The sequence below is a fragment of the Neolamprologus brichardi genome, chromosome 11, assembly GCF_056152115.1.
Source record: "Neolamprologus brichardi isolate AB-2024 chromosome 11, ASM5615211v1, whole genome shotgun sequence".
Taxonomy (NCBI): domain Eukaryota; kingdom Metazoa; phylum Chordata; class Actinopteri; order Cichliformes; family Cichlidae; genus Neolamprologus; species Neolamprologus brichardi.
This window is the reverse complement of record NC_142114.1, coordinates 16902703-16929178: the sequence shown is the minus strand read 5'-3', so window position 1 is coordinate 16929178 and position 26476 is coordinate 16902703. Positions and strand designations below refer to the sequence as shown.

Below are 26476 nucleotides of genomic sequence, written 5' to 3'. Positions count from 1 at the left end.
GGAGAAGAGTAGGGAGGAGGAAGAGGAGGGAAAGGACAGAGCGCAGCAGAGAGGTCGAGTTGACAAGAGATTGCAGGAAAAGGGAGACCAAGAAGAAGGAGCACGGACAGATATTTAAATGGAGAGATTAGTGTGAGGACAGGAGGACCGATGGGGATCAGGAGTCAGATTAAACCTGGCAGATTATTGCAGATGATGCTTTGGGAGGAGAGTCAGTGTCTCTGCTGTGACTGAGGGATTTATATTTTGTGGTGGAACATGTTCTAACTTCACGATGAACACACAGATGCCAATGCAGGATTAGGATTAGTCTGGACTGAGCCGGATAAATCACTCATTTTAGGATGATTTTTCAACACACTGCCCTCGGACACAATTAAAGCAGCAAGCTTAGCTGACCTGATACCCATTAAATGATTATTTAATGCCCTGTTGTTGACAATGCTATTCTGAGCATACTTAGATAAATGTGACTGACCTGCACGGTGCAGTCAGGGTAATCTTAATTTTCTCACCTGCTCTCTGTACTGGTCCGCATGCCTCCTCTCATCTTCTGCCTGCATCATCACCTCCTTCAGTTTCTTTTCTGTCTTCCGCATCAGTTTGTTGGCAATTGCTCGCTCCCTGAGGGACAAACAGGGTTGTTACAATCAATGATGACTTTTTTCCCCCTCGGATGTTTAGTGATTCTAAATCTGTCTGGCAGTAATTGCTTGGCCTATAACACTGAAAACCCTCATACGCCCCATGCCATGTATTTACAATCATGGCACAGTTCACATGTGTCGTTTTGTTAATAAATGTTGTAAATGTAACCAATTATCATAGGCCACTTTATTAGGTACAATTGTTGAACTGCTCCTTTACACATACACCTACTCAGCCAATCACATGGCAGCAGCTGCTAAAGACCAAACTGAAATTTAGAATGGGGAAGAAAGGTGATTTAAGTGTATCAATCTCTTGATGCCTGCTTCCAGCAGGACAACTGGATACTTTCACATTCACATTCATAATATGTAATCTCAAATCAAGTAATCTCAAACAGGTTTTTTGAGATCATTAATCTCAAATGGCCTCCTCAGTCACCAGATCCCAGTCCAGCAGACCAGCTTTTGGATTTCGTAGAAAGGGGAATTCACATCATGGATGTGTAGTCGACAAATCTGCAGCAACTGTGTGATGCTGTCATGTCAACATGGAGCAAAATCTCTGAGGAATGTTTCCAGGACCTTGTTGAATCTTTGCCATGAAGAAGTAAGGCCAATCTGAATGAAATTAAGGCTGAGACCTGATACTAGCAAGGTGTCCAGTGACTGTATAGGTAGATTTTCAAGCTCTGTTCTAATTAACAAATTTATAAAGGGCCCAATTGGGGCAGGCATAGCTCAGTAGGTAGAGCGGTCGCGTGATTGGAAGGTCGGGGGATTCAAATCCACTGAACGGCTACCCCTGAGCAAAGGAGCAGCACACTGCTCCCTGGTGCGCCTGCTTAGTGGCTGCCCACTGCTTCACTGAGTGAATGGGTCAAATGCAGAGAGAGTAATTTCCCCATGGGGATCAATAAAGTGTACATTATTATTATTAATATTTGAAGTAACTAACAAATTTACTTTAAACTGATAAAGAAACCCTTAGTTTTATGTATGAAACAAGAAGCGGCCTACACCACTGAAAAATTAAACTAAGGCCTGAACCTATTCATGATTTAATACAAAGCTTCTTTCAGCATTTGGTTTTTCTAAAAGAGCCTATAAAGAGATGACTGTTCAGTGTCTCCAGTAAGTCTGTTTTCTTGTAAGTAGATTTTCACCAACCAAAGTTAGAATCCAGTTAAATATAAATTATGGACGCTCCTTGTTAGCTAGTCTTTAGTCTAATCCTGAATTCTTTTTAGCAGGTTACAGCTTTGGAAGATTTTTGTACTGATGCATGTGTCTGTTTCTCGTACTGTCTCTCTTGTTCCACCTGCTCCTCCATCGTCTCAATTTTTGCCTCCAGGGCGGCGACACTCATCCTATGTTTGCCCCTTACTGCCCCCTCCATCTCCCCCAGCCGGGCCTTCAGCTCCTTGTTCTGCTTCTCCAGCTGCTCTCGAGCCGCCTCTGCTTTCTGGGCCAGAGTCCTCTCTCCCTGCAGCTGCACAGTCAGAGTCTCCACCTGCAGTGGAAATGTAGCTGTGATGAGTGTGTGCTTCAAAGTGTGTGACCGAGACACTTGTAGAGTGAACATACCTGTAGGGCTGTCTTCCGTAGTCTTTCTGTCAACAGTTCATTGTTAGTCTGCTCTTCTTCCAGCTCTTCTTCCAGCTGATTGACTCGTGCGTCCAACCTCCGCTTCTCTTCGCTCAGCACATTCCTGGACAAACGCAATCTCAGTAACAACACTACAGGTGCACAAAAACCCCTCAAATCAACAAAAGGCATCAGAGGTAAAGTTAAACTCACTTTCCAGAACTGCTGCTGACCATCTCGTCTGCTATCTCGTCTCTCTCCTGCTGGGCCTGTCGCTTCTGCCTCTCTGATACAGCCAGCTCCTGCACAAAGACGTTCATGCAGACAGAAAAGTTTGGTTAAAAATAAATGCAAGATATCTTTTTTTGCACACACATAGACATACATACCTCTGTAAGATGCAGGACCTCTGCTTCCAGTGTTTGGATTTTCTTTTCACTGTCTTTTGATTGGGAGATGACGTCATCTCGAGTCACCTTTGCCTCATCTAGCTCACGCAGAACCTCCTTCATTTGACCCTGATAAGGATATTTTTAAATTAATTACACTGACATTTACAGGAAACGGATTTTTTAAATAGGTGTGGGTACCCTGTTTTACCTGCAGCCTTCGAAGCTGCTTCATCGCCTCCTCTTTGCCACGGTTGGCTGTCTCCACCTGGGCCTCAGCTTCCTGCAGTTCTGCTTCCAGCTGCTTCTTGGATGACACAGACTGAGACCGCTGACTCCTCTCCTCCTCCAGCTGGATCTCTAACTCCCTCACCTGGGATCGAAAGAAGAACATAAACAATCTGATTAACTTGGACAAAAAGTACCAGCACTTTCCTTTTTCATTCTCCATCCTACCTGTTTGCTCAGGGCCCTTCTCTTCTCCTCTCCCTTTTCCTCGTTGGTGCTGATCTCCCTTTCAAACTGAGCCTTAAGCGCCTGCAGGGTGACCTCCAGCCTCAGTCTTGAGTTCTCTGCCTCTGACAGCTCCTCCTCCAGCTCCTGCGTCTGAATGCGCAGGTTCTGGGCTTCTGTTTCCAAGGTCCTCCGTGTGCGCTCCAGCTCATGGACCTGACGCACAAGCATTTAAGAAATGGTGACTCACAGAGGACTGAGACAGAAATAATAAAAAAAGAGTCCCAAGGTGTAGAGTCTTACATTTTTGCCCACATCGTCCTGCTGGTTCACCAGCTGCTCCATTTCCAGACGGAGCTGCTTGTTGGCTCTCTCTAGCTCTTCTTTTTGGTCCTGAGCCTCCTACGCACAGAAAGACAGACGATTTACCATCACAAACACAGATGTATGAAAAACATTTATGTGCCGTCTATCAAATAATTTACCTGCAGGGCTCGGGACAGTGCTAGACATCTTGTTTCCTTCTCTCTGCTGTCTGCTTCTGCTCTGTCCCTCTCTTCTGCAAGCCGAGCACTCACCGCCTTCTCCTCTGCCAGGCACTGGGGGGTCAAGGAGGTAATGTTACTGCGCATAAAGACATTTGCAGCCTTTGTGCGTTTGTGAGAAGCAGTGGTATGTTTCTAACCTGGTCAAATTTCTTTTGCCTTTTTTCGAGGGCCGTGCAGTTCTGCCTCTCTCTCTGCAGGGCAATGGTCATGTCCTCTATTTCCTCCCTCAGTCGCTCCCTCTGCCTCTCCACTCTTTCTTTCTCCTCCTCCTTCTGTCGCTCTCTTTGAATGGCACTGTCCAGCTCTCTCTGGAGCTTCCTGCGTATCTCATCGCCAGCTTCCACGGCACTGTTCACCTCCTCTGACTGCTTACGTAGCTCTGTCAGCTGTAGAAGTAAAACAGACACAGGGTGCATACATAAGTTATAGATATAGACAGATAACTTTACATTTAATACTGACTGTCTGAAGGAAAGCCCTTCTGTGATTTTATGAAAAATGTTAACTGATATCTTTCTAAAGCAGCAGCTTAAGAGGTAAATAAAGTCACTGCGGCCCTCAGACTTACCTGCTGGCTGTGAGTTTGGATCTGTCGGCTCAGCTCTTTGCCTCTTTCCTCCTCCTCCTCCAGTCGTTCCATCAGTCCATTCTTCTCCTCCTCCAGTGCTCGCACCCTTGAGGCAAGGGCCATCTTCTGGCGACTTTCGTCCTGTAGCAGTTCCTAAAAGAGAAGAGCAATGGTGCATATGAGGTTGTTTTTGAGTCATCAGTGGATCAAATTCTTTTCATTTCCTACAGTCAGAGGATTTTCTTCTGGACTTTAAAGAAATAGTTACTTTTTCTCTTTTAAACATGAGGAGTCTGTAACAGTCAAAGGCTAATGTCCAAATCAATTCAGCCTTGGTGTCTGTGTGCATTTGTTACCCTTGCATCATGCAGCTGGCTCTCCAGGCTGCTCATTTCTTTAGCGAGCCGAAGAGACTTGGAGTCAGAGGAGGACAGATTGCCGGAGAGGGACTCAATCTCACACTAAAAGAGACACATTTAGGTTAAATTCATTCAACAGAACAGAAACAGAATACTTCTTTACTGACACACCTTAAAACCACAAACCAGTAAACTGGTACCTATTTATTTGTACCTGCAGCTTGTGGATTCGCTCCTCCCTGTCCTCCCTCTCTCTGTCAGCCTGAGTCAGACGGGCGCTCAGTTCCTGTAGCTGGTTATCCGCCCTCTTACGACCCCTCTCGCTCTCTGAGCGACTTGCTTGGAGGCTTTTGAGCTCAGAGGTCAAATTCTGCCTCTCCTCCTCCAGCGTTGCCTTGGCTTTATCAAGGGACTGTCGTGCCTGAAGCAGAGCATGGGTGAGACACGATGAGAGACTGCGCATGTCTCCATGCATGTGCATTTGAATTTTTCTGTGTTTCTCGTACTCTCTTGCTGTTGTCCAGCTGCTCCTGCAGGCTGTCTAAGGCAGCGCTGTGTTTGACTCTGACTTCTGAAAGCTGGGTCTCGTGCCGGCGAGTCTCCTCTTCAACACATCGTTGGAGCTCACTTAACTCTGCTTCCCGCCGAGACCTGTGGAGTTGTAAGAAGCGTGAGTTCTGGTTTGATAACAAAAACACTAAATGTAAACTTTGTTTTGTCCTCATCATCTACCTGAGCTCCTGTTGTGCAGCTGTGCTGTCCAGAGTGTCCTCTAGCTCAGTTCTCAAAGCCTCCAGCTCCTCACTCAGGTCTCGCCGTTGTTTCTCTGCTCTTTCCCGCATCCCTCGTTCATTCTCTACTTCCTCCTTCAGCTCTGACACTTGGGACAAGGCCTCCCTTAGAGACCTCTGAGCTTCAGCACGGCGTGCACCTTCTTCCTCCAACCTGAGAGATTCACAAAAAAACTTCAAAAATCCATTACAGGCTTATATTTTAGTTACTGCGTCTCTGATACTTTTCTGTGTCTCACCGGCCCTGCAGGGAGGTGATTTCTTTTTCCTTTTGAGCCAGACTGCCTCTCAGCTCAGAGGACAGCATTCCCAGGTCTGACAGCTGCTCCTGGGCCTCCATAGCTTCACTCTCCATCCTCCTCTTAAACTTCTCCTGTTCTAAGCGACCCTGCTCTTCACGCTTTAGGCGCTCTGCAAATAGCAATGGAGTAAGTTACAAATCACAGAATTTAAACAGTAAAGTTATTACAGTTGTAAATAAGCCTGCATTTCCCCATCCACCCACCAGATGTCACTAAACTCCTGTCATGCCACACCTACCTCAACTTGTTTCCACTTTCTTCATTAGCACCTGTACTCATATCTGCTCTCCAACAGTAAACTACCTTAAAACAGTTCCTGGCTGCCTTGTTCACCCTAAGTTTGAGTCATGCTCCTTGCTTTGACTGCAGAAACCCTGACACTGCAAAAAACATAGACTCCTCCATTCAGTAAGGTTGCACAAAAATCAGAGTTTTGACTATTTTGCTAAATGTTCAGATATTTTTTATAGAATTCTGGATTAGATAGTTAAACTTCAGACTGTGATTTAAAACACTTTTAATAGCCACATTTCTACAGCAGAAGCTTTTTTACAGTAAACTTTAAAGGGGCTCAGTGGCTTTCCAATGCAGGGACCACCATTAGAATTAGTTATTTTACTGTCAAGTAGCTGAATTTGGGCTTAAGAGAGAAAAGGATAGTGCATCTATAAGGTGACTGAACAGAGGGAGGTATGTTTGTCAAAACAAACCAGTGAGTGACAGAAATAAATCGTTGCTTTCTGATTGTTGCACATCAGTTACACTGTACAGCACTAATAAATACAAAAACCCCTCCGCACTACCATCTGGGACGGTGTTGCATTGCTGTAACTGGGAAGCAGGCTGCACCTTCAGCAGACCTGACACGTGTAACTGCAGCTCTTGACAGACGAGTGGACTAATTCGTCAAATCTTTGAGATCAAACAGCACATTGAAGGAATTTTTTTTACCTGCCAGAAAGATTCTTGCAGGTGTAAAAGCTCTGGACATATATACTTTCAAATAAGTCTTCCGCATGTTGTTTTCGATCTAAGTACAAATGGAGCTCTTGATTTTAAAACTTCATGCAGCGACATATGATCTCTGTCTGTCTGTCTGTCTGTCTGTCTATCTATCTATCTATCTATCTATCTATCTATCTATCTATCTATCTATCTATCTATCTATCTATCTATCTATCTATGGGCATGTGACGGACTACAGCATCCATTCCTGCTGGGACACCTGCTTCTTGAATACATAAATGTCAACCTTAGTGTGATTACTTGTGTGGAAACAAATTTGTGTGAAGGCCAAAATTCGTTTAGCATAGTTACCCTCCAAGTCAGCGATGACAGCTTCCTGTTTGTTCTTGAGCTTGTTCAAACTTTTTGTCTTTTCCTCTTCTTCGGTGAGCTGGTCGGTGACCTCATTCAGACGCTCCTCCAGCTGTTTCTTTTCCTGCTCAGAGAGAAACGATGATGCGTGAAACATTTTTTTTATTAGTAACTGTGCAGGAATAATTGCTTTCAAGTAGCAACCCTTCCTGACCTATTTTACCTCATTGCAATCCTAGTCTCATCGTGTTTTATTTTCTTCAAGTTATTATTTCTTCTTTCTTCAATTTATTTAGAAAATGAAGCCAACATAATGAAGAAAAATGTAAGTGTGCAACTGTAATTGTATTGCTGTAATGCTTGGGTTTGCTATTAAGGTTGTGAAACAACCTTTTTAAAAAGAAAAGAGAAACAATTTTTTTCATTGCTTGACAAAATTTAATGTGACGCTCACCTTGCCGAGTCGGTCTCTTTGCTCTACTGCAGTGACCAGGTCTGTCTCCAGACTCTTTACTTTGGTCTCCAGGGTAACCTTCTCCAGCAGGAGGCGTTGTCTGCCGCTTTCCTCCTCCTCTAACTGCTCCTCTAGGTCCTGACAAAACCAGAGAAAGCAATGTCAAGGCAAGCTTGTTTTAATGTCAATTTACAATCTTTCTTACAAAGTTTTGACATAAAAAGACAGCAACTTTATAACCTGTATATTCTGCTGCATTTTCTTCTTCTCATTGGCGAGTTGCACACCCCTCTCCTCCTCTTCCTCCAGTCGAGTCTCCAGCTCGCCCAGAACCTCCTCCAGCTCCTGTTTCCGACTGGCTAACCTGGCCCTCATCTCCTCCGCCTCTGCAAACAGCTCTGCCTCTGCCTGCAGCTGGTCAGCCAGCACTGCCTTTTCCTCTATCAGCTACAATGTGACAGAAACGGAGGAGTGGTGATGAGTGAGGCCCCGACTGACAGTAAGACAGGCAAAGACAGAACTGTGGTGGATAGGAAGCAAAATGAGGATGAGGTTTGTTTACCTGAACGTGCTTCCTGTCCAGCTCTGTGTAGTCCTGCTCCGCTCGGGTTAGTTGTTCTTTGGCTTTTTGTAGCGCTGCTTCCCGGGTTTGGATCTCTTCATCCTGTCGTGTCACCTGCAGCAAGGGTTTCACCTGTTTGGGTGAGGTGAAAGGGGTCAATATGAAGAATATTCCCAACGTTACAAGGTTTTCTACTCTCACACTGCCTTGCCTTTAGTTGTATATTATGTTTAATGTGGGTTGCATTTCATGTCTATGTTGAGAAGTTTGCACAGCACCTTAGTAAATAGTCGCCACCACTGCCAGTTCCTGAGTTTGAGGTAAGCAGCACAGTTCCTCTGCATCACCCTCAGAGCACTAAGCTGCTGTTGCTTCTTCAAAAAGGCTCTGAAAGCAATAAAACAAACAAAATGCATCAATGAGATTCACATTTTTATTTAATATTGCACAGTGTACCTCTAGAATCACAGTAGAGGTATTAACACGTACTGTATTCACCTGAAAAGGGACTGAAAGATGCTGCAATATTGAGTAATATGAGCAGGTGTTTGACAGGGTTAACAAACAACTTTCAATTATTGGTAATGAGTTTTGGTCCATATAACTATGTTTTCCCCTGTTCTCCACCACACCTTCCACATATTTACTTTGCTGTTTTAGGATATCACTAACATAGTGAAGTTTATTAATAAACGTCATTATTGGGGAGACTTTTTCGGGACATGGAAACTTTTAGACTAAAAATTAAGTCTTGTTATTCTTTAATAAATCTTTAAACAATAGATTATGTAAAACAACTGAAACTTATTTTGTATCTTAAATGTATGACAGAAATGTACCTGACACCAGATTAATCAAATGACGTATAACAATGAATAGACTTTTTTTCCATTTAGTCACCAGTGTAAACATATAACCATAATGAATTATGTAATTCAGGCTTTGCCAAATACCTTTCAAAACTGTTGCAACACCTGAGTCACTGATAGGGGCTGACAAATTGTTAAATATTAATGCTCCTTTAAGAGTGAAATACAAAACTGCCAACTGCACAGATACTAGCGCTGCAGAGAAACCTCACCCGTACTACATGTTTATCGTCCTCCATCTCTTTTACCTCAGGTAGCAAAAAAGACTGTTAAACTGACCAATAACTAAAGTAACATGAATTTCATCTTATTCTTCCATTTATATTTTATATTGAATTTATATATAAAAGACATTAAAAACTAATGAGATGCCTATAATAGTTCTCTATTAGTAATTAGTCTTACTTGCGTGAGAGAAAGCCTCTGGCAGCGCTCTGGAAGCGTATGATGGTATCAGTTATCTTTAGGTCTCTTTCTTCTTCCAGGTGAGCTAGGACTCCAGCTCTGAAGAAGACTTTACTCTGACCCACCCTGAACAGGTTTTTATCCAGCTCTAAAGCACTGATCTAGAAGAGCAGCAGGGGAGTTGGTCAAGCTTCTATCTGAACAACTGTATGTAATGCTGTGAAGTTTTAGCTGCTTGAAAGTTACATACCATGAGTTCTGATGCCTGTTTGCCATCCATGAAGGTGCGAGGAATGGCATTAGGGGTTAGGATCTCATATCTGGAAGACAAATGATAAATGTGCAATTGAGTAAATGATACGATGAGCAGAAAGGTCTACTGGCAGGTGCCATAAAAGATTCTTAAAGTGGCATGAAGTGTGTGCATGTAGTTTACACTTCACAAATCAAAAAGACCATCACAAATACGCACCTCTGTCTGAACTCTTGGAACGGGATGCGGTTAGGGAATCCTTGTCTGCATATACGGATGCCCTCCAAAACACCATTACATCTCAGCTGGTCTAAAACCAGGTGAGGGGAAAGCTTACCGGCCTGAAGAAAAGTAAATGGGTAAAGAGTCAGCAGAAAGAAGGCTATTATCTCTTCTCACTAGTTCATCCTGACCGCCTGCCTCACCCTCTTCTCATGGTTGGGGATAATGCAGCGGAGAAAGTTAGGGTTGGTGTTCCTCAGTGTGGCCATCAGCTTGGTAAGAGACTCCTTGTAAAGCTGCCCAACAGTCCTAAACATTCCTTTCTTCGTCTTCAGTCCTGCTGCTCCGAATGTGACCGGCGCGCTGCTCTCTCCTGACGACACCTGGTCCAGACCCACAATCCTGTCCACTAGAAGGAAACAGAGCACAGGGTCTCACTTTTAGCAGAAATGATCAATTAGCTGAAGTCAAAAATAAATAAATAAATAAATAAAAAAGCATGATTTGGCATTTCATGAGTGAGTGAACAGGTTAATGCTATTACACAATAGCAACAACACCTGGTTTCATATCTCCTGTCAAGCTCTGGACAGAAATAATATATGAGATGGATTTCGGCCATCATTAGTTTTTAAAACTAGAACCATAGCATCTATTTCCACAGCCAGTACACACACACACACACACACACACACACACACACACACACACACACACACACACACACACACACACACACACACTTAATACAGTGCATGAGTTTCACAGGTAATGTTTTTCAAGCTCAACCTGTCAACTTTGGACATGTCTGCACAGGCAAAGCTGCAGATCTGCCTAAAAAGACTGATGGTTTATTTTGTTAAGTGTATGAAGCTAATTTCATACACAGGAGTAAAAAGTAGAGAGAACAGAGAGGCCAGTATCACCACTCAGATCAATATGCTCCAGTTCATCAAATGTGATCTAAACTAAAAAAACACATTGATCACTCTTTGATGACTAAAGCTAAAGCTAAAGGTCTACACTGGTTAAACCATGCAACGCTATTTACATGTCAATACTCTAAAGCAAAATGTTGCGTCTCTAAAGCTGATTCAGGATCACATTTCTGCAAGCAAGTACGCTTTCATTTTTTTTTTGTTTAGAGACCATGCATGTTAATTAACATGACTGTAAATGTGTCCGGGCCAACCAATTACTCATTTTAAATTATTGAACTGAATTTAATAGAGCTCTTCTAGTTACAGGCAGACACTCTAAGGTGATCCTGAACGTGGCTTTTGTGACAAATGAAGTGAAACTTCTACAAACAAGAATCACTACGAGAATTACTATCAGTGAAGAAATGTGTCACCACAGAGTCACGGCACTTTTACTGAAGCCCAAAATCGTGGTGAAAGAGAAATTAGAGAGCAACACAACAGCACAGAGACAACATGATACAACACAACACTACCACAAAAATATCAACTAAAAAGAGGGGAAAATGGCAGAAAAAGCAATAAAGACACCAAAAACTGGGCAGCCAGCAAACAACAGTGGCCGGAGGGAGGATTGTAAGGAGGTACAAAAACCTACTGTCTGCGCCATTAGTCTGCAGTGTGGCATAGGAGTCAAAGAAGTACACACGAGGAAGAGTTTGAATGTCTGATCGGGAAGCATCAGGAGACCACAGGGAGCAAGATCATAGGAAAGGAAAGAAGGAGCCCAAAAGGGGAAAAGAGCAGGCAAAAGAGGAGAAGACAAGAAGGAGACAGAACAGAAGAAAGCGAGAAAGAAACAGCATGTAAGAGAGGAGAGAAATGTAGTAACGTTAATACATTTTTGCACCAGAATAGCTTAAATATTTATAACTGGCACAGTTGCAAAAAATGCTGAAGTTTTCATTACAAAATCTGTAAAGGCAGCATTTAGAAAGTGTGTGAAACAGAAAGTCTCACCCTCTTTCCAAAGCTCTGAGACAAAATGATCAGACGACTGGTGGAGAAGAGACGCCACATTGTCGTTCAGGGGATCCATGTTCTTCACTAACCAGTCATTTGCCTTGTAGTCCACCTGTGGAAGAAGAGGTCACATGGTAGAAATCAAAGCTGAGACAGATCATCACTGAAAGTCAAAACGTGGGTTACCTAAATTTGAAAGGATAGATTAAAGAAAAACAAAAGTCAAGGGATACCTTTCCAGCGTAGTGAATAATGGAGAAGTCAGCTTCCCCACGTGGCTGCTTTGATTTGAAGAATTTTGGATGGCTGCCTTGCTCAGCAGACAGCTTCTCCACAAATGAGCGATCTGTGGCCCGAGGGAACCAGCACTCTTCATCAAGAAGGGCCAGAACACCAGGTGGGTGGGCCTGACATGAACAGGGGGGAAATTATTAGCAAAATGTGGATTTCCTCATTCAAAATGACAAAATATTACAGAATTATTTGATGCTGTTTGCTTGTATTAGTTAATCAGTGGGCTCGTTCACAATCTGCACTTTATTTAACTATAAATAAACAATCTGTTGTCCCATCTGTATGGAAAGCACATATCATTTATCAGCATCTAGTCTCATCTCATGAAAAGTAAAAATGTGTTTTAGTATGCATGTACTGGTCTCTCGATGAGGTCGATGCAAGGCTGTAAGTCCAGGCCAAAGTCAATAAAGTTCCACTCGATGCCCTCTCGCTGGTACTCCTCCTGCTCCAGGATGAACATGGTGTGGTTGAAGAGCTGCTGCAGCTTTTCGTTGGTGTAGTTGATGCACAGCTGCTCAAAGGAGTTGAGCTGCATAGGATCGGTTTAGAAAAGCAAGCAAAGATAGAAAAATACATGTTATGTACACTGAAAAAGTACAGGTACATTGTTGGATTTGTAAAGACATAAAACTGTATATAATTCACACCACTGCACATCTGTAATGCTGTTTTATTCTCCACAGAAAATACAAATATAATGCTAGAAATATCCCTTAATGTTACATGTTTCACTTAATTACAGACAATTTATTATATTTTGAGAACAAAGTCATCCTCTGTGCTAGATTGGGTTAAACTTCTCACTATACTGCATCATCACATGAACACACCTGGAAGATCTCAAATCCAGCGATATCAAGGATGCCTATGAAGGAGGCTCCCTGTCTCTGTCTGCGATCCAGAGCTCTGTTGATCCTGTGGACCAGCCATCTGAACAGACGCTCGTATGTTGCCTTTGCCAGGGCCTCCACAGCAAAGTCAGCCTAGGAGAAAATGTATGTATAGTCACACTCCACAGGGACAAATGTTTGTTTATGTATGAGCATGTGTGCCTTTTTTGCATATAAAATCTTACTTGTTCTTTAGTCTGGGCTTTCTGCACATACTCTCGGCCTACTTTGATCCTCGGGGTGAGGATGGCCCGAGTGAACTCCAGCACATTGATGCCCAGCAGATGGCAGAGTTTCTGAGCAGCTGTGTTATCAGGCATGGACGCCTGGTCATGGTTCTTCTCCTTCATAAAGGATATATTCCCGAACTGGAGCACAGCAGAGATCACCTTCAGCATGGCTGCAGAGAAGTAAGACAAGGAGGAGGAAGGTGATTCATGGCAAGGATTGAAGACACAAAATACCCAATTTTTTTTCCTGCCTCTGTTCTCTTACACATTGACTCCTCAGGGGTGAAGCCCATAATAGCCATGGAGTCCATAGTCTGGGTGAAATTCTCTGAATCGCTCTGACCAGGAACAGGTATCGAGCCTCCACTGAGAAAGCGATACTGATCAGCAGTTCCTAAGAGCAAGTCCGCTAGAGACATAAAATACAGCAAGTTTTAGACACAGTTTACTAGTCGGTTTTGCAAAAATAGCATATATGTTTTATAATGACACTTGTATTCACCTCGAGTTTCCTCTGACGCTCCACATAACAACTGGTAAAAGATGTGGAAAGTCCTCTCATCCTTGGCCTGACGGGTGGCCCGGGACTTTTCAAGGAGGTCTGAATTTATATAGTTATGGATATGTGCAACCATTTTAAAGTTGTTTCTAGTACGGTACACAGGTAAACCCTTAAATGCCTTTCCAAATGAACACGGACAAGCAAGCATTCAAGTGAAAATTCAGAAAGACCGTCTGCCTTCTCACTACCCTTTGCTGTAAAGGCAGGAGGAAGTGCAGTTTCACAAAGTAAGCAGAAAGATACAGGTTTCAATGTTGGCACCAACAATGTATCCCGCCACGTCAAAATTGATACGAATGAATTTACCCTGAAAAAGCAGGAAAGGTGGCTCATGTTTCAGTTCATTTCTTTGTATACTGACGGCAGAACTTTATCTATCCGATTAATGAATCTAGTCCACTCTTACAAATCTAGAGGAGTTATCGTTCTTGACAGTCTTTGCGTTGCCGAAGGCCTCCAGTATAGGGTTGGCCTGCAGCAGCTGTCTCTCCAGCTCACCCTGTGAAACAGAGGAGACGTCTGATCAGACAAAACTACAGACATGACAGCTTCACAGAAAGACTTCTATGGGGGCCTCTGGACTAAAATGCACACGTTAACACTGCTCTGCTGAGAGGAACTAACAATCTGTTATGTAAAATACAAAAAAATACATGACTCAGTGTTGAAGAGCAGTGACACATACTGATGCATTTTAGGGCCCAATATAGCATCCAACACACTCCCCATTCCCCGTCACAAGAACAAATGATTCTCAACATAATTTAAATACTTGTCTCTCATTAGCAATCCGTGATAAGGGGATCAATTATGTTGCACATTTGCTTTTCATATGTTTAATAACTTCCTTTTTGAAACCTTTTTATTGATTTTTAAAATCAATAAAGGGCTACTATCGACTTGGTTGAGAAGCACTGTTACACAGCGAGATGTGAAGCTACATATTGGCTGATTCAAGCTCGCTGCAATGCATTATTGCAGTTGTCGCACTGCCGATGCAGCAGCTGACGATGCAGCAGCAGCCAGCGATGAGCATCAAAGGAGGTAGTTACAGGAGATGGTTTTATGGCAAAAACTATCAAAGAATGCCAGTCAGTCAACACAAAAGGCAGACGCAAACAGAGAGAGCAAGAGGCCAGCCCTTTGATAGCGACAAAACACAGAGCAAACAATGTGTGCACTGCACACATTAACAAAGCCATATAGTTGAGTATGTACACTTCAAACGCTGTACACACAAACAGCTGCAACAACACACCCGCTCCCACATCATTCAATTGCATCATGTTCAGTTTGTGTTATTAAAACCACATCTACAGCAGAAACACTTTGCAACCACCTGCCCGCTGAGTATAACAGTAGAGACTGAACTAACTACCAGAACTAAAGACCCACAAGACCACGGGTTATTCAGATGAAAGTCAGAAAGAAGGAAGATATGATTCTCACTATGAAGCAAGACAATCATATCAGGTCCTGTAAATATTCTACAGGAAGAGTTTCACTTTAAAAGAAGGACTCCCCATAAATAAAAACCCAAGTTTTCTAAATATTTCATACTCACATATTGCATACTCTGGTGAATTGTGTGTGGAAAAAAATGAAGTTTTAAGGGGGAGGAGATTGGATGGATGGGCAAACATGTGGATTGGATAAACAAACAAACAATAAAAAGACAAATAAGACAAATAAGACAACAATTATAACAACAAACAAAAGAACAGAAACAGTCTAAATCGAATATACTGTCTAGGGCTTCACTGTTAATGAGCAACAATATCAGCAGTGACAGTTCAATGGTTTAAGGTTACTGTGCTTTGAGTTAGTTGGAGTTCATTATGCAGAAATCAGGGCAGGAGAAAAGCAAAAGTAAGGACAGGGCAGCAAGACAGAGTTAACTCACCCTGTTCACTATAGTGCTGCCTCTTGTTAAGGACCTAGAGCCGTCCATCTGAACATGCAGGCAAGAGAGAAGGACAGTGCACACGGAAGAAAATGAAGGAAAAACCAGTGCAGGAAGGAAGGTAAGAAATAATGCTCGGAATGATTCAAAGAAGAAGCCCACTCCGAGCTAAGATACAATAAACTTAACTGCACCTACAGAAAACCTGGTATGTCTTATAATATCAATTAACAGGGAAGAAGAAGATAAAGAAAGAAAAAAAAAGAGAAGAAGAAGAAGAAGAAGGAGAAGAAGAAGAAGAGTGCTAGCTCATGAAGTTGGATGTCAACAATGCAGGAGCTAACATATGGTTTTATAAGGAAGGAAGCTGACTCGACATGATTGTTAGACACACAATGCATTTTGGAGAGTAACACTCAGCTGTAAATTAAACTGTTGTGTTTACATTAAGCTCCACAGCCTCCCTTTAATAATCACTTAAAACACTGCAGTACACGAGTCACAGAAAGTAAGACAATCTTTTCAAGCTGTTTCCACTTTGTTTTTAGTCTTTCTACACTAACAGCCCCTGTTTTTAGACCCAAAGTTAATTGTAAGACATCAACAGTAGTGTCAGTCTTTCTTTACATATACACCAGCTGGGCAGCATTTCACGCTTAAAACAAGCAATACTCTTCCTAGATTGGTGATTTAGTGGTCGAAGACTGCCTAATATGTAAACAGCAATGTCAACCTGAAATAGTTGTAACTGGGTTCATTTAAACTGTACAGTATTTAGAGTGCAGACTGCAGTTATTGGTTTCTCACATCAATCCTTGGTTATTTCTTCACCTATTCTATCCTTCCTGTCATTCCCCTCCTGTTTTATTCCCAAGTTTCTATAAAGCCTTTCTGTATGTGATGTGTTCTCCAAGCTGCTCTTCTTCTGTTCTGTTGCACCTCTGCTGTAACATACCTGCACAGCTTCCTTTTTTCTACCCAGAGTGCCACCTTTATGGGAGGAGGCAACATGAGCCAGATACTGGATGACTTTCTTAGTGTTCTCCGTTTTCCCAGCTCCGGACTCTCCTCTGAAACACAAACACAAAACTATGTAAGGAACACAGCTAATTCCCCTGTTGGCCTAAATGTTCGGTCTTCAACATATGGTCTCAATCATAAATTGGTATATATAATTTTTACACAGAGAGAATCCACATGAACAAGTGGCCAAACGCACACTCGACACAATAATAAACATTAGAACCCATGCAGTGCATTCAAAGACCACAGGTCTAAACAGAAGGCAGGTGTGAAGGATATAGGCTATGCTAGTGTTGTTGCTTTTGAAGAATAATGGAGGAGAAAGGAACAAAAATAGCAGCTGTAAAAGATCTGAAAGAATCAGCCAAATTGTTCCACACACACACTTTGAGACTGACTCGAGATGAGCCTGATTTGGGAGCCTTGACAATGACAGGAAGAGTCTGGCAGGAAGAAGAGCAGGATGGTAGGATCAGAGGCAAGCAAGCAGGTAGGGTGCACACAGACAGAAGGCTGGCTATATTCACAATATGGTACTGAAGTCTTAGTTGATTTTCTGTGTTATTTTTCTCTCAATTATAGAAACTGTGTACGTAGCTACATGGAAGAATTACTAAGATGCAAATTTACTCAGCTGAGATTTTTGTTTTTTTCTTGGAAAAAATATAAAATCCCAGATAAAATCTGAAATTATCACATTTTCCTCTTCTGATCTATATAAAAGGACCAGAGTGTTTTGATTTGCACCACATTTAGCTACAAATATAAACACATGAGTGCATGCAGGCCTCAATACATACTAGTTAAAGCAAATGCACACTAAATATACAAATGCAGAAGGACTCCAGCAAACACTAGAAAAATGCTCCTCCCAAATGACAAAGCATGTACACAGAGACACACTGATGTCTTGCTGTAGGCTACTCACGTGCAGAGGATTGACTGATCTTCTCTGTCTGTGGGAGAGAAAAACACGTCACAAGGTCATGGGGGCGACATAAAACGCCAACCGTTCAACAACAGGTTTGGCTAAAATGAATAAAAATGAATTACATAAATGACATATGATTCCTTGAAATAACACACTGTAAATTGCTCCATGGGAGTGAAGAGGCTTTCTAAGGCATTAGCTGGCTCATGTTATATTAAACCTCCACCCCCACAAACTAGGCATGAAGTGCTGTGGAAATCCATGCAGCCAAATATATAAATATTCTGTGTATTTGAGCCCTTTTTCTCTGCATGTCAGTCACTTCTTTTCAATAAGAGCTGTAAAGCGAAGCTGGTCACCAGCTGAACTGGTCTCTCCAGGCTGCCAAACCACTCAACACTGGTAGTCAATGGGTGGACACTGTTTGCAACACTACTTGCATTTGCTTTTAAGATTCCCACGCGCTCAGCCTGGAGGAATTCATACTGGTCATACAGGTTGAATCACCTCGGTAACACACCTACCCTTAAAGAGGTGTGAGGTAGTAATTTCGACTAAAGAGTCTCATCTGCCCTGTTCTGTTATCTCAGGTAGTCACTCAAAGGCAGAAACATTGCTCAACCGACCCTTTCTGTCTCATTTAATAAACTCTACATGAAAGGCGGGGAGGGCATGAAGAGTATCTGTCAGTAATTGCTATTACATGTAAAGTTATGCGGTTAACCACAACGAATACAAAGTTATATCACTGGATTGACTGTTCGTTAAAAGGAGTGCCACTCTTGGAAATCTCAGTTGTAAAAATACCATCCCGTATATTTGTTTTAACTTTTCAGGCTTTTGATAACAGCCAGGAATATACCACACCTTGAAACAGTATTCACAATGTGGCTTAGTGATCACAGATCACGGAACATGTACAGGGTCAGAGTTAACTAAGGGTTAGAGGTCACAGACAGTGCTAAGTACCTTGCAGCATGCTGCGATAAGCAGCCTCTGATATGGCGTAGATGTGAGGGGGCATCTCGTGGCGTTTCTTGCCTCGGTACATTTCCACAATGGACTCTGTGTAGATTGGCAGGTTCTTGTATGGGTTCACCACCACACAGAAAAGCCCTGAATATGTCTAGAAGAAAACACACACAGAACAGAGAGATTCACACTGACCTAATTTTACGTGGGGGATGTCAATCCCAGCAGAATATAACTGTCTTACCCTCTCATAGTCCTATTCTTTATACTCTATAATTCAAAAATACAACTTTATGTAGAAGATAGTGAGTTTAATGACTGTTTTTCAAAATCTGCAACTTTTCTGACCTCTGACGCACTTAATACAAGTAATTTAGGCCAGACTGCAGTAGACCGACAAAAATTACATGTTCTGTGGGCGGCCTGTGTAAAATCTGCAGTATCACGATCTCATTAAACTGTTGCTTTAGCAGAAAGCACAGAAGGGAGGCAACAGTGCTGCCAAGATTGTATAGAGCATCCCGGATTACATATTAATGCACAGGATTGTGCACAGAAGGATTGATTTTAAAAATTCAAAGGAAAATTGCACCTCTTGTAAACACAGTCAGTAATGACACACAGTGTGTCAACACCAATAAAGCTCCCATGATGATTGCTGCATAAATGAAAGTCATGAAAGCCCCCCACACCTATCTTATCCAATAGCTAAGCTGTAGTGCCTCTTCTCTTCACTGTGCAATTACCTTTTGTGCAATACTTTTTGTTAATAATCAGCGGTGCAATAGACTCCATACTTGAAATGTGCAATTCACTTGTATTTTTATTCCTATTTATTCTATTTATCCCCTTTGTATATTTTATCTATATATGTCTTTGTATTTATATATGTGTGTATATATATATATATATATATAATATTCTTAACTCTGTAACTTCTGTCGGTGCTGTGCTTTTTGGAAAACAAATTTCCCAGAGGAACCCACCCGACAGATTAATAAAGTTTTATCTTATCTTATCTTATCTAATAGTATGATACACCCTTCAAAGCTATTCCAACAATCTCTCTGCGTTCCTGACTTTCCACCTCTTATTTAGCATTCTCCATTATTTACACAGACATTATTTATACATTAACAGGAAGCTCTGCATTTAATAGAGTCAATTTTCTTTATGTTATTTCACTTTAAATGCCACTTCACTGACATCTTACATCTGCACCCCCCCTTTTTTTCAGCAGAAACTGGAGATGTCCCCATAGCTGCCCCACACCCACACAACAACTTCGTAAACTGACTCCACACAAGCTGAAATGCATCTCTTACCGATGCATATCAGCTTACACAAGAGATCCCACCGCACTTCACATGTACACAACATCCAGGACTTCACGTGTCCAGCGACTGCTTCCTCTTGCTCATGCATGTGTGTGTACAGTGTGAGCTGTCGTTGGTGCACTCACATAGATCAGGCCAGAGTAGTATCTCTCTCTCAGGTTGTGCAGCACCGACGCTTCATTGAGGCAGGTGAGGTCGGCCATGTCCTCCACTTTGCTGAAGCGCGGAGGGTTCATACGCTGGACCTCCTCCCTGGACAAGGTCACCCGCCGCTGGCTGTCTGTCAGCTCCACCTCCACCTCATCGCCGCGCTCCTCTCGGATGCTGGCAGACTGGATTTAATAGAAAAAACATTGAGGAGTTTTCTTGTAACTGAGAACAAAATGACACTTGTTTAATAAAAAGATTTTTGGGCAGACTGTTTGTTGGATCACAACGATGCTATGAAGATGCTACTTGGCAGACTCTGGTTCGGAAAGCAGACAGCTTTCCAAACAGATGACACTTATAATAAATGTATCTTTGACTTAAAAAACAAACAAACTGTTAAACAGTTTCCTGTATCAAGCATATTAAGCTGTATAGTTCTATTCAGCTTAGAGGAGAACAGAAAGTTATGCCTGCACATCAGGTTGAACTTCATTCACATAACTTGAAGTTTGCTAAAGAAAACTGCCAAAATGAATGCACACATTTACTACACCTCAGAAGAAAAAAAACTCCTACCCAAATTTAAAATACAGCAAACATTATAACTATATTTAAAATAAATGTTTGTCAGAATGGGACCAAGTGTGGTTTGGAGCATGAGTGTCATTACATTTGACAGCATGACGAGAATAGACGATGACAGATGAGGACAGAGATGACCTCCTTTGTCACGCTGCTGATCTCGTGCTTGTTGGACAGCAAGTACTGATCTCAAGCTCTGACCATGTTGCAGGACCCTGCTCTGCTGCATTTTATTCTCTCCACTACTTGATATGCACAACACGCAAAATGTGTGTGTGTTTGTGTGTGTTTGCATTCATGTGGGTGAATGTTAGTCACACTGAACTACCAGCTAAGAATATGAAACTAGATGACAGTGTGCATGCCTTTCTCTGTGTGTGTGTGTGTGTGTGTGTGTGTGTTTGATCATGATTGTAAAATGAAGTCAGTGTCTCTGCAAAGGCCTCTTTAACATTGGGAGGCTGAAGGAGCGTATTGTTCTATTCATAGAGCTTTTTTATGAAACGAGTCCAGCAGAGACAGAGAGAGGCTGTGAGACAAAACTTCAAATTCTTATGTCACTTCCTTCAACATGCACACTGCAAACTTGTCATGAGCATTAGACAAGTAGCAAGGTGAAGTGAGACAAATAACATGAGGGCCTCATGATCAAGGCTGTTACAGTTAACCAAATGAGGTGTGAAAAACATTTTAGATAAATGAAATAAAGATAAATTCTGAACTGAGACATGTGCTTAGTTTTAGTACGGATCAATGTGGTTAAATGTTTCAGCACAACAAGCATGGTGACGCTTTTGTTTGTTCTTTTTACTGGAATGTCTAAATGACATCAAGTTTTTTTCTTTTTACTGCAATATCTTTTCTGAGCTTGTGAAAACTTGTCCATGATGGATACACCCACATTTAAATTGTAAAGAAAATGAAACTAAATATTTTTAAAGACTAAAGGCCAAACTGAAATGAGCAAATCACAACTGGAAACTAAGTGGAAGTAAAACTATTTAAATGACAAAAGCAAATAACGTAATCAAAAATATAAAATTGTAAGACTGTGCCTGTGATACTAACTACACTTAACCCTCTGAGGTCTTATCAAGCTGACGTGCATGCTTAGAGGTAATAGAGGTAGAGGTAATCGCTGCTGATGACTTAGACCTTACATAGTTACATATGTAAGTAACCATCACAAATCAAAAGTAAATAATCCAACAAGATAAAAAAATAGAGCACTGCTATAGTAACAAAAACCTCCTCAAACATAAAAATTGTGACACACACACAAACACAGCCCATGTCTGTGCCTGACCTGTCTGACACACCTTTAACTAAGGGCACACACTCAGGGCCAATAATTCACCAGGGGATTAACAAACTCAGACAGTGGAAGGAAGGAATGAGAAAACAAGTGAAACTTGTCTATTGTGTTAACATCCTGCAGGTGAAATGTTTGTGCTCGTGCACCGCATGTCATGGTAGCTCACCTCGAAGCCTTGTTTCTCTGACGGCACCCACACCAGCCTCTTAGCTGCCCAGTCAGCCTGGCTGGCAGCAGAGAACATAGAGTTGTTGGAGTTGGGAGACCCTGGCGCTGTGCCCGATGACAGGAAGCGGGTGACATCGTTGGCACCGCCCCCCGTTGGCCTGGACATGGTACTTCTGGCACTAGGTAAGGAGAGAATTAGACATGAAAAAAGGGCGCAACAAAAAGTCATTCCCTGTTGAGCCACTTCTTGCCACAGGCCTACAAACCGGAGCTCTGCAGAGGATATAAAGGACTGTCGTACTGTGATACTAATGTGATTCTGTGCCAAGACATCTCACACTTGATGTGCAACCAACCACGCACCCACATATATAGGAAGAGCAATAGTAGCACGCAAGCCATATCCAGCTGAGTTTTGGCCAGCGATGGCCTAATTGAAAGACACAGCAAATCAAGGAGAAGACAGGAATGAAAGAAAGACAGAGAGATGGCTGGGTGGAGAGCTGGAGGGGTGGAGGAACAGCGAGATACATCAATCCACTGAGTAAACTGACATGACAGTGAAGAGGGGGAAGGATGGGAAGGGAAAAGGGTGGGAAAGCAGTAAGAAGAGGAGATCAAAATGGACTGGATCTATTGTTAACTTGAAATAGATGAAGCACTAGAGCCCACTGGACTCAGCAGAGATAAAACTGTAGAGGCCCTCTCACTGAGGACTTGGACACAGTGCTGCTAAAATGCTGATCCGCCTTAGGGGCTGGGGTCCTGTGGAAGACGAGGTGACAGTCTAAAAGTGGCAGCCAATCTAACACATGAAGGCAAACTATAGCCAGGATCACTGCAGTACTACAACATAATGATTCAGTTACTCAGACAACTAAGAAATATACTAGGAGGGGCAATAAAGCCAACCAGAAAAGCCCGGTTGCAGGTGTGGCAGATGTTACCACTGCTTTATTTATTTTATTCATCACTTAATGAGAAACAATCAGTAAAACAAAAATGAATATTTGATGCTATTTTAATCTCTTTGAATCTCTGAAAGTAAAGTGAAGACATTTTGAGTTGATATTGTGACCTGCTGATGTGATAATGTACATTATTATAAATTATTACATTATGATACTTTCTGACTTTTAACAGAACAAAAAAATGAATCTAGAAAAAACCCTGAAATGTCAAAAATGCGCTCAGAGTATGCTGAACTGAAATCTATGGCAACAGCAGAGATGCTCGGAGTGGAGTAAGGTATAGGTGCTTTAGGTGGCTCCCCTAATGCCAAGGGGTCACCACAGCAGATGGTTATCCAGGCTTTTTGATTTAGCGCAGATGTTATGCTGGATATCCTTCCTGATACAACCCTCCCATTTATCTAGGCCTGGGAATAGAACTGGGAATGCAGGAGCTTGTAACCCTCAGGACTGGGTTTCAGTCTCCTCCTGGTCTTAAACTGCAGATGTTTCATGTGTAAAGCAAATTTGTTATAACGCCTTATTTTCAGGGCAAATTTATACTTTTTTGCAGATTTGCCTGGTGATTCTATGCACACATTTCATTTTTGTCCTCGTGATACTGATATTTAAGTTGGTTTAGATAATGTTTTTTTTTTTAATCTACCCAAATAAAGGCCAAGAGGTGTTTTAAGACTTTCCATATCTTCTATTGAACCAGGAAGCGAAACTCTTGAGATTAAGACCTTCTTGCAAAAGAGAATCTTAATCTGGGTTGAGACAGGAAGCATTAACCAAGCAGGTTTTTTGATAACGGGAGAAACTGGATTTCCCAGAGAAAATCATTGTAAGCAAAGGAAAAACCTGTTAACTGGACAAGAAGGGCCAGGATTTGAACCTGGGACCTACTTACTGTACCAATGATAGCAAGATGGTTTTATTATCTGTTAGTTAACAGATAATTAGATTCCCTAAAATAACATTAACCTTTTGATTAATCTTTCTAGCATCCCAGCTTCAGCTATTAGTGTCATGTTAATATAAATCTGTGGCATCTGATGGCCTGAATGGTGAGTATGCAGGTGATTTTTTTTGTGTGAGGTCATTGAAATTAACAGAATTCAGTTTTATGAAGGAATGAGCTAACACAAGTTCCTCTGAAACAAGCACAAGGGATTACCTTTGAACAAGTCAAGTCTGACCAGACAGGCTTTTGTGCCGTCTTATAGGGTGAGTGTGTTAGCTTTAGGCCTATCCTCCATGCTTTAACAGGTATGTCATCGAGCTTGATTCTTGCTATTCATCTCACTTTTTTTGGCCCGTCTGTCCCCAGCCCTGTCATTACCATACCTGTAACCTTAATACAACTGTGGGTGTGGAGTAAACATGCTGACAAAAGAGTCGCCACCACCCAGACAGTCAGTATGGAAAATATGTGATCCCAGGGTGACATAAAACAGCTGTGCAACTGTTATTAAGTTCAAACTTCCCACATGTGCCACTCAGCCCCAAGTCAATTTCTTACTACTTTCTCATATTTCTGAGTAATGTAGTTTTAAATAAATATAACAACAAACACTTTATTTGCCTGGGACTATATACAGACTATTTCCAGGAGAAGAGAAGGTACATGGGTTTACTGCAGCCAGCATTGATGAAGTAATGTAGAAACATGTCATGTCAGTGAATCATGTGGCTGACTAATATGCATTTAATACCTATAATGCCACAAAGAAATGTGCTCTATCAGAGTCGGGGTAAAACTTATTAGCAGTCAGAATGTATTGTTAGTTTTGGGCTTAGAAAAAACAAACTGACATATGAATTATGTCTCTAGGAAGAGAAAATGCATGAGATGTAACCTGTTTCCACAGGCTATTCTTCAATCAGCCCTATCATCAGTCAGGTCTTTGCATTGTCAGCTCTGTAACTGTAGTGCACGATGCTGCTGAACATCATCGATGCCACCGATTAACTTGGAGCAAACTCCTTGCACAGGCGGTCGTATCCCAGGATGTCGCAGTACATCGTGGACTAAAGCAGCAAACTCGTCCTGCAGCAGCTGGAGTTGCCAAACCTCGACTGCTCTCCTCCATAGCAACACCCTGAACACTGAGCAGCAGCCCTTAGACAATACCTTGTGAGTTTGAACTGAGGTCATTCACTGCGGGGGTCCTCTTTTCTCTGTATGTGTGTGCGCGTGTAATTACTGTGTGGGTGCTTGCGCGTGACGGGTGGGGGAGCTGGAAACGCCTTTTCTTCAGCTTTGATGCCAAGTGGCACACAGCATCGGGGACGATACCGTGTCATCTGCGCACTTAAAGCGGACACGTTGAGGAAAAGGTGACATTATTATTTAAAAAAACAAACAAAAAAACCCACAGGCTGTAATAATTGCAGTGCGGCGCCTGCAGGAGCAGTCCAGCTGCGAAGCTGGAGCTCTGTGAACTAACCTGCATTTTCAAACCGTAGCTTCAGCTCAAATGGAAAAAAAAAACCTGACGAAGACAACCACACCTTGAACGTAAGACATGACAAACCATATGGGCCCCAGCCTTTAAATGACTGTGAACGGCATGCATGTGGCAGCCACAAAAACAGCCTTTTTTCTATCATCATTATTATTAATAACAATAATAATAATAATACCACCATCATTACCATTATTACTATCACACATAAATCCCAATGGACCAACAGATTATGGTAATATGGGTCGGAATGTTAAAAATAAGGTCGAATAATTGCTTTTCTTGGCCAGACTTCAGGTCATTTCGATGAAAGGCTCTTTTAGCACAAAGACCAACCCTAAATTAAATGCCCCCAGCCCCTCTGCTGTTTCACATTTAGGCGTTAAGCCACCGCATTTAGACTAACCATACGAGGTTAGCCAGCTCCACTAAAAAAATGATACGTTGAGGATATTACACTGGCTATTTACGAGTTGGATTAGAGTAAAGGCAATTAAATGTCTTACCTTCAGGTTCCGCTTTGAGGTGTGGATAAGGCTGCGGCGTGAGGGGAACCGGGATGAGGGTGTTTCTTGGGTTATTTTCCTGCCTGATAGGTGTGTAGCGTACCGCATATGCGGCTTTTATCATTGCATTGCTCTCACAGTGGAGCAACACACACTCCTCGGTGAGAATAAACTAGACAGAGAGCACTGAGGGCAACTCGGCGGCTTCAGCCACGGAGAAGGACTTCCTGCTAGCGGACCAACCAAGTACGAGCAGACGGGTTTTAGACAGGTCTAGAGAGAAACGAGTCCAATCATAATCTAGAACCGAGCCGTAGACCCGCCTCTTGAATACGACGGGAGCTTTCCGCCCTAAAACGGTCATAAAGCGCTCGCACTGACGAATCGAGACAACAGCAGCGCAGACGTCTCCGCCTTTAACCAATGCTAACTGCCGTGAGGCGGGGCTTCCTCTGAATGACATGGCAAACGGCAAATCGGAGCGCTGGAGCAGGTGCCGTGCGGCGCTCTCGCGCTACAG

At 42.4% G+C, this 26476-nt stretch overlaps 1 protein-coding gene across 7 annotated transcripts in view; it reads right to left on the bottom strand.

Annotated features, from left to right (window-relative positions):
• Positions 1–26357, bottom strand: part of myh14 (myosin, heavy chain 14, non-muscle) — a 28223-nt gene extending 1866 nt beyond the window's left edge. For 3 of the 7 annotated variants that reach the window (XM_035913918.2, XM_087848230.1, XM_087848233.1), the window contains exons 1-42: positions 25957–26357; positions 22028–22208; positions 19940–20146; positions 18475–18631; positions 17503–17530; positions 16507–16621; positions 15552–15599; positions 14055–14147; positions 13892–13955; positions 13589–13687; positions 13352–13495; positions 13042–13256; positions 12797–12949; positions 12322–12495; positions 11903–12076; positions 11667–11781; positions 11305–11373; positions 9930–10135; positions 9724–9845; positions 9502–9571; positions 9252–9412; positions 8256–8364; positions 7978–8109; positions 7656–7862; positions 7416–7553; positions 6962–7085; positions 5582–5753; positions 5284–5496; positions 5058–5202; positions 4766–4972; positions 4549–4653; positions 4193–4345; positions 3762–4010; positions 3562–3675; positions 3380–3478; positions 3080–3292; positions 2835–2996; positions 2624–2752; positions 2448–2536; positions 2235–2358; positions 1952–2160; positions 516–624 (exon numbers count right to left, since the gene is read on the bottom strand). In XM_035913918.2, coding sequence (XP_035769811.1) covers positions 516–624; positions 1952–2160; positions 2235–2358; positions 2448–2536; positions 2624–2752; positions 2835–2996; positions 3080–3292; positions 3380–3478; positions 3562–3675; positions 3762–4010; positions 4193–4345; positions 4549–4653; positions 4766–4972; positions 5058–5202; positions 5284–5496; positions 5582–5753; positions 6962–7085; positions 7416–7553; positions 7656–7862; positions 7978–8109; positions 8256–8364; positions 9252–9412; positions 9502–9571; positions 9724–9845; positions 9930–10135; positions 11305–11373; positions 11667–11781; positions 11903–12076; positions 12322–12495; positions 12797–12949; positions 13042–13256; positions 13352–13495; positions 13589–13687; positions 13892–13955; positions 14055–14147; positions 15552–15599; positions 16507–16621; positions 17503–17530; positions 18475–18631; positions 19940–20146; positions 22028–22195 — 5784 coding nt within the window. In that variant the 5' untranslated portion in view covers positions 22196–22208; positions 25957–26357. Of the gene's footprint in view, positions 1–515; positions 625–1951; positions 2161–2234; positions 2359–2447; positions 2537–2623; positions 2753–2834; positions 2997–3079; positions 3293–3379; positions 3479–3561; positions 3676–3761; positions 4011–4192; positions 4346–4548; positions 4654–4765; positions 4973–5057; positions 5203–5283; positions 5497–5581; positions 5754–6961; positions 7086–7415; positions 7554–7655; positions 7863–7977; positions 8110–8255; positions 8365–9251; positions 9413–9501; positions 9572–9723; positions 9846–9929; positions 10136–11304; positions 11374–11666; positions 11782–11902; positions 12077–12321; positions 12496–12796; positions 12950–13041; positions 13257–13351; positions 13496–13588; positions 13688–13891; positions 13956–14054; positions 14148–15212; positions 15225–15551; positions 15600–16506; positions 16622–17502; positions 17531–18474; positions 18632–19939; positions 20147–22027; positions 22209–25956 lie in introns of all 7 variants that reach the window. The other 4 variants (XM_006804821.2, XM_087848232.1, XM_087848231.1 and 1 more) reach the window with 4 other exon arrangements.
• Positions 26358–26476: the final 119 nt, after the last annotated feature.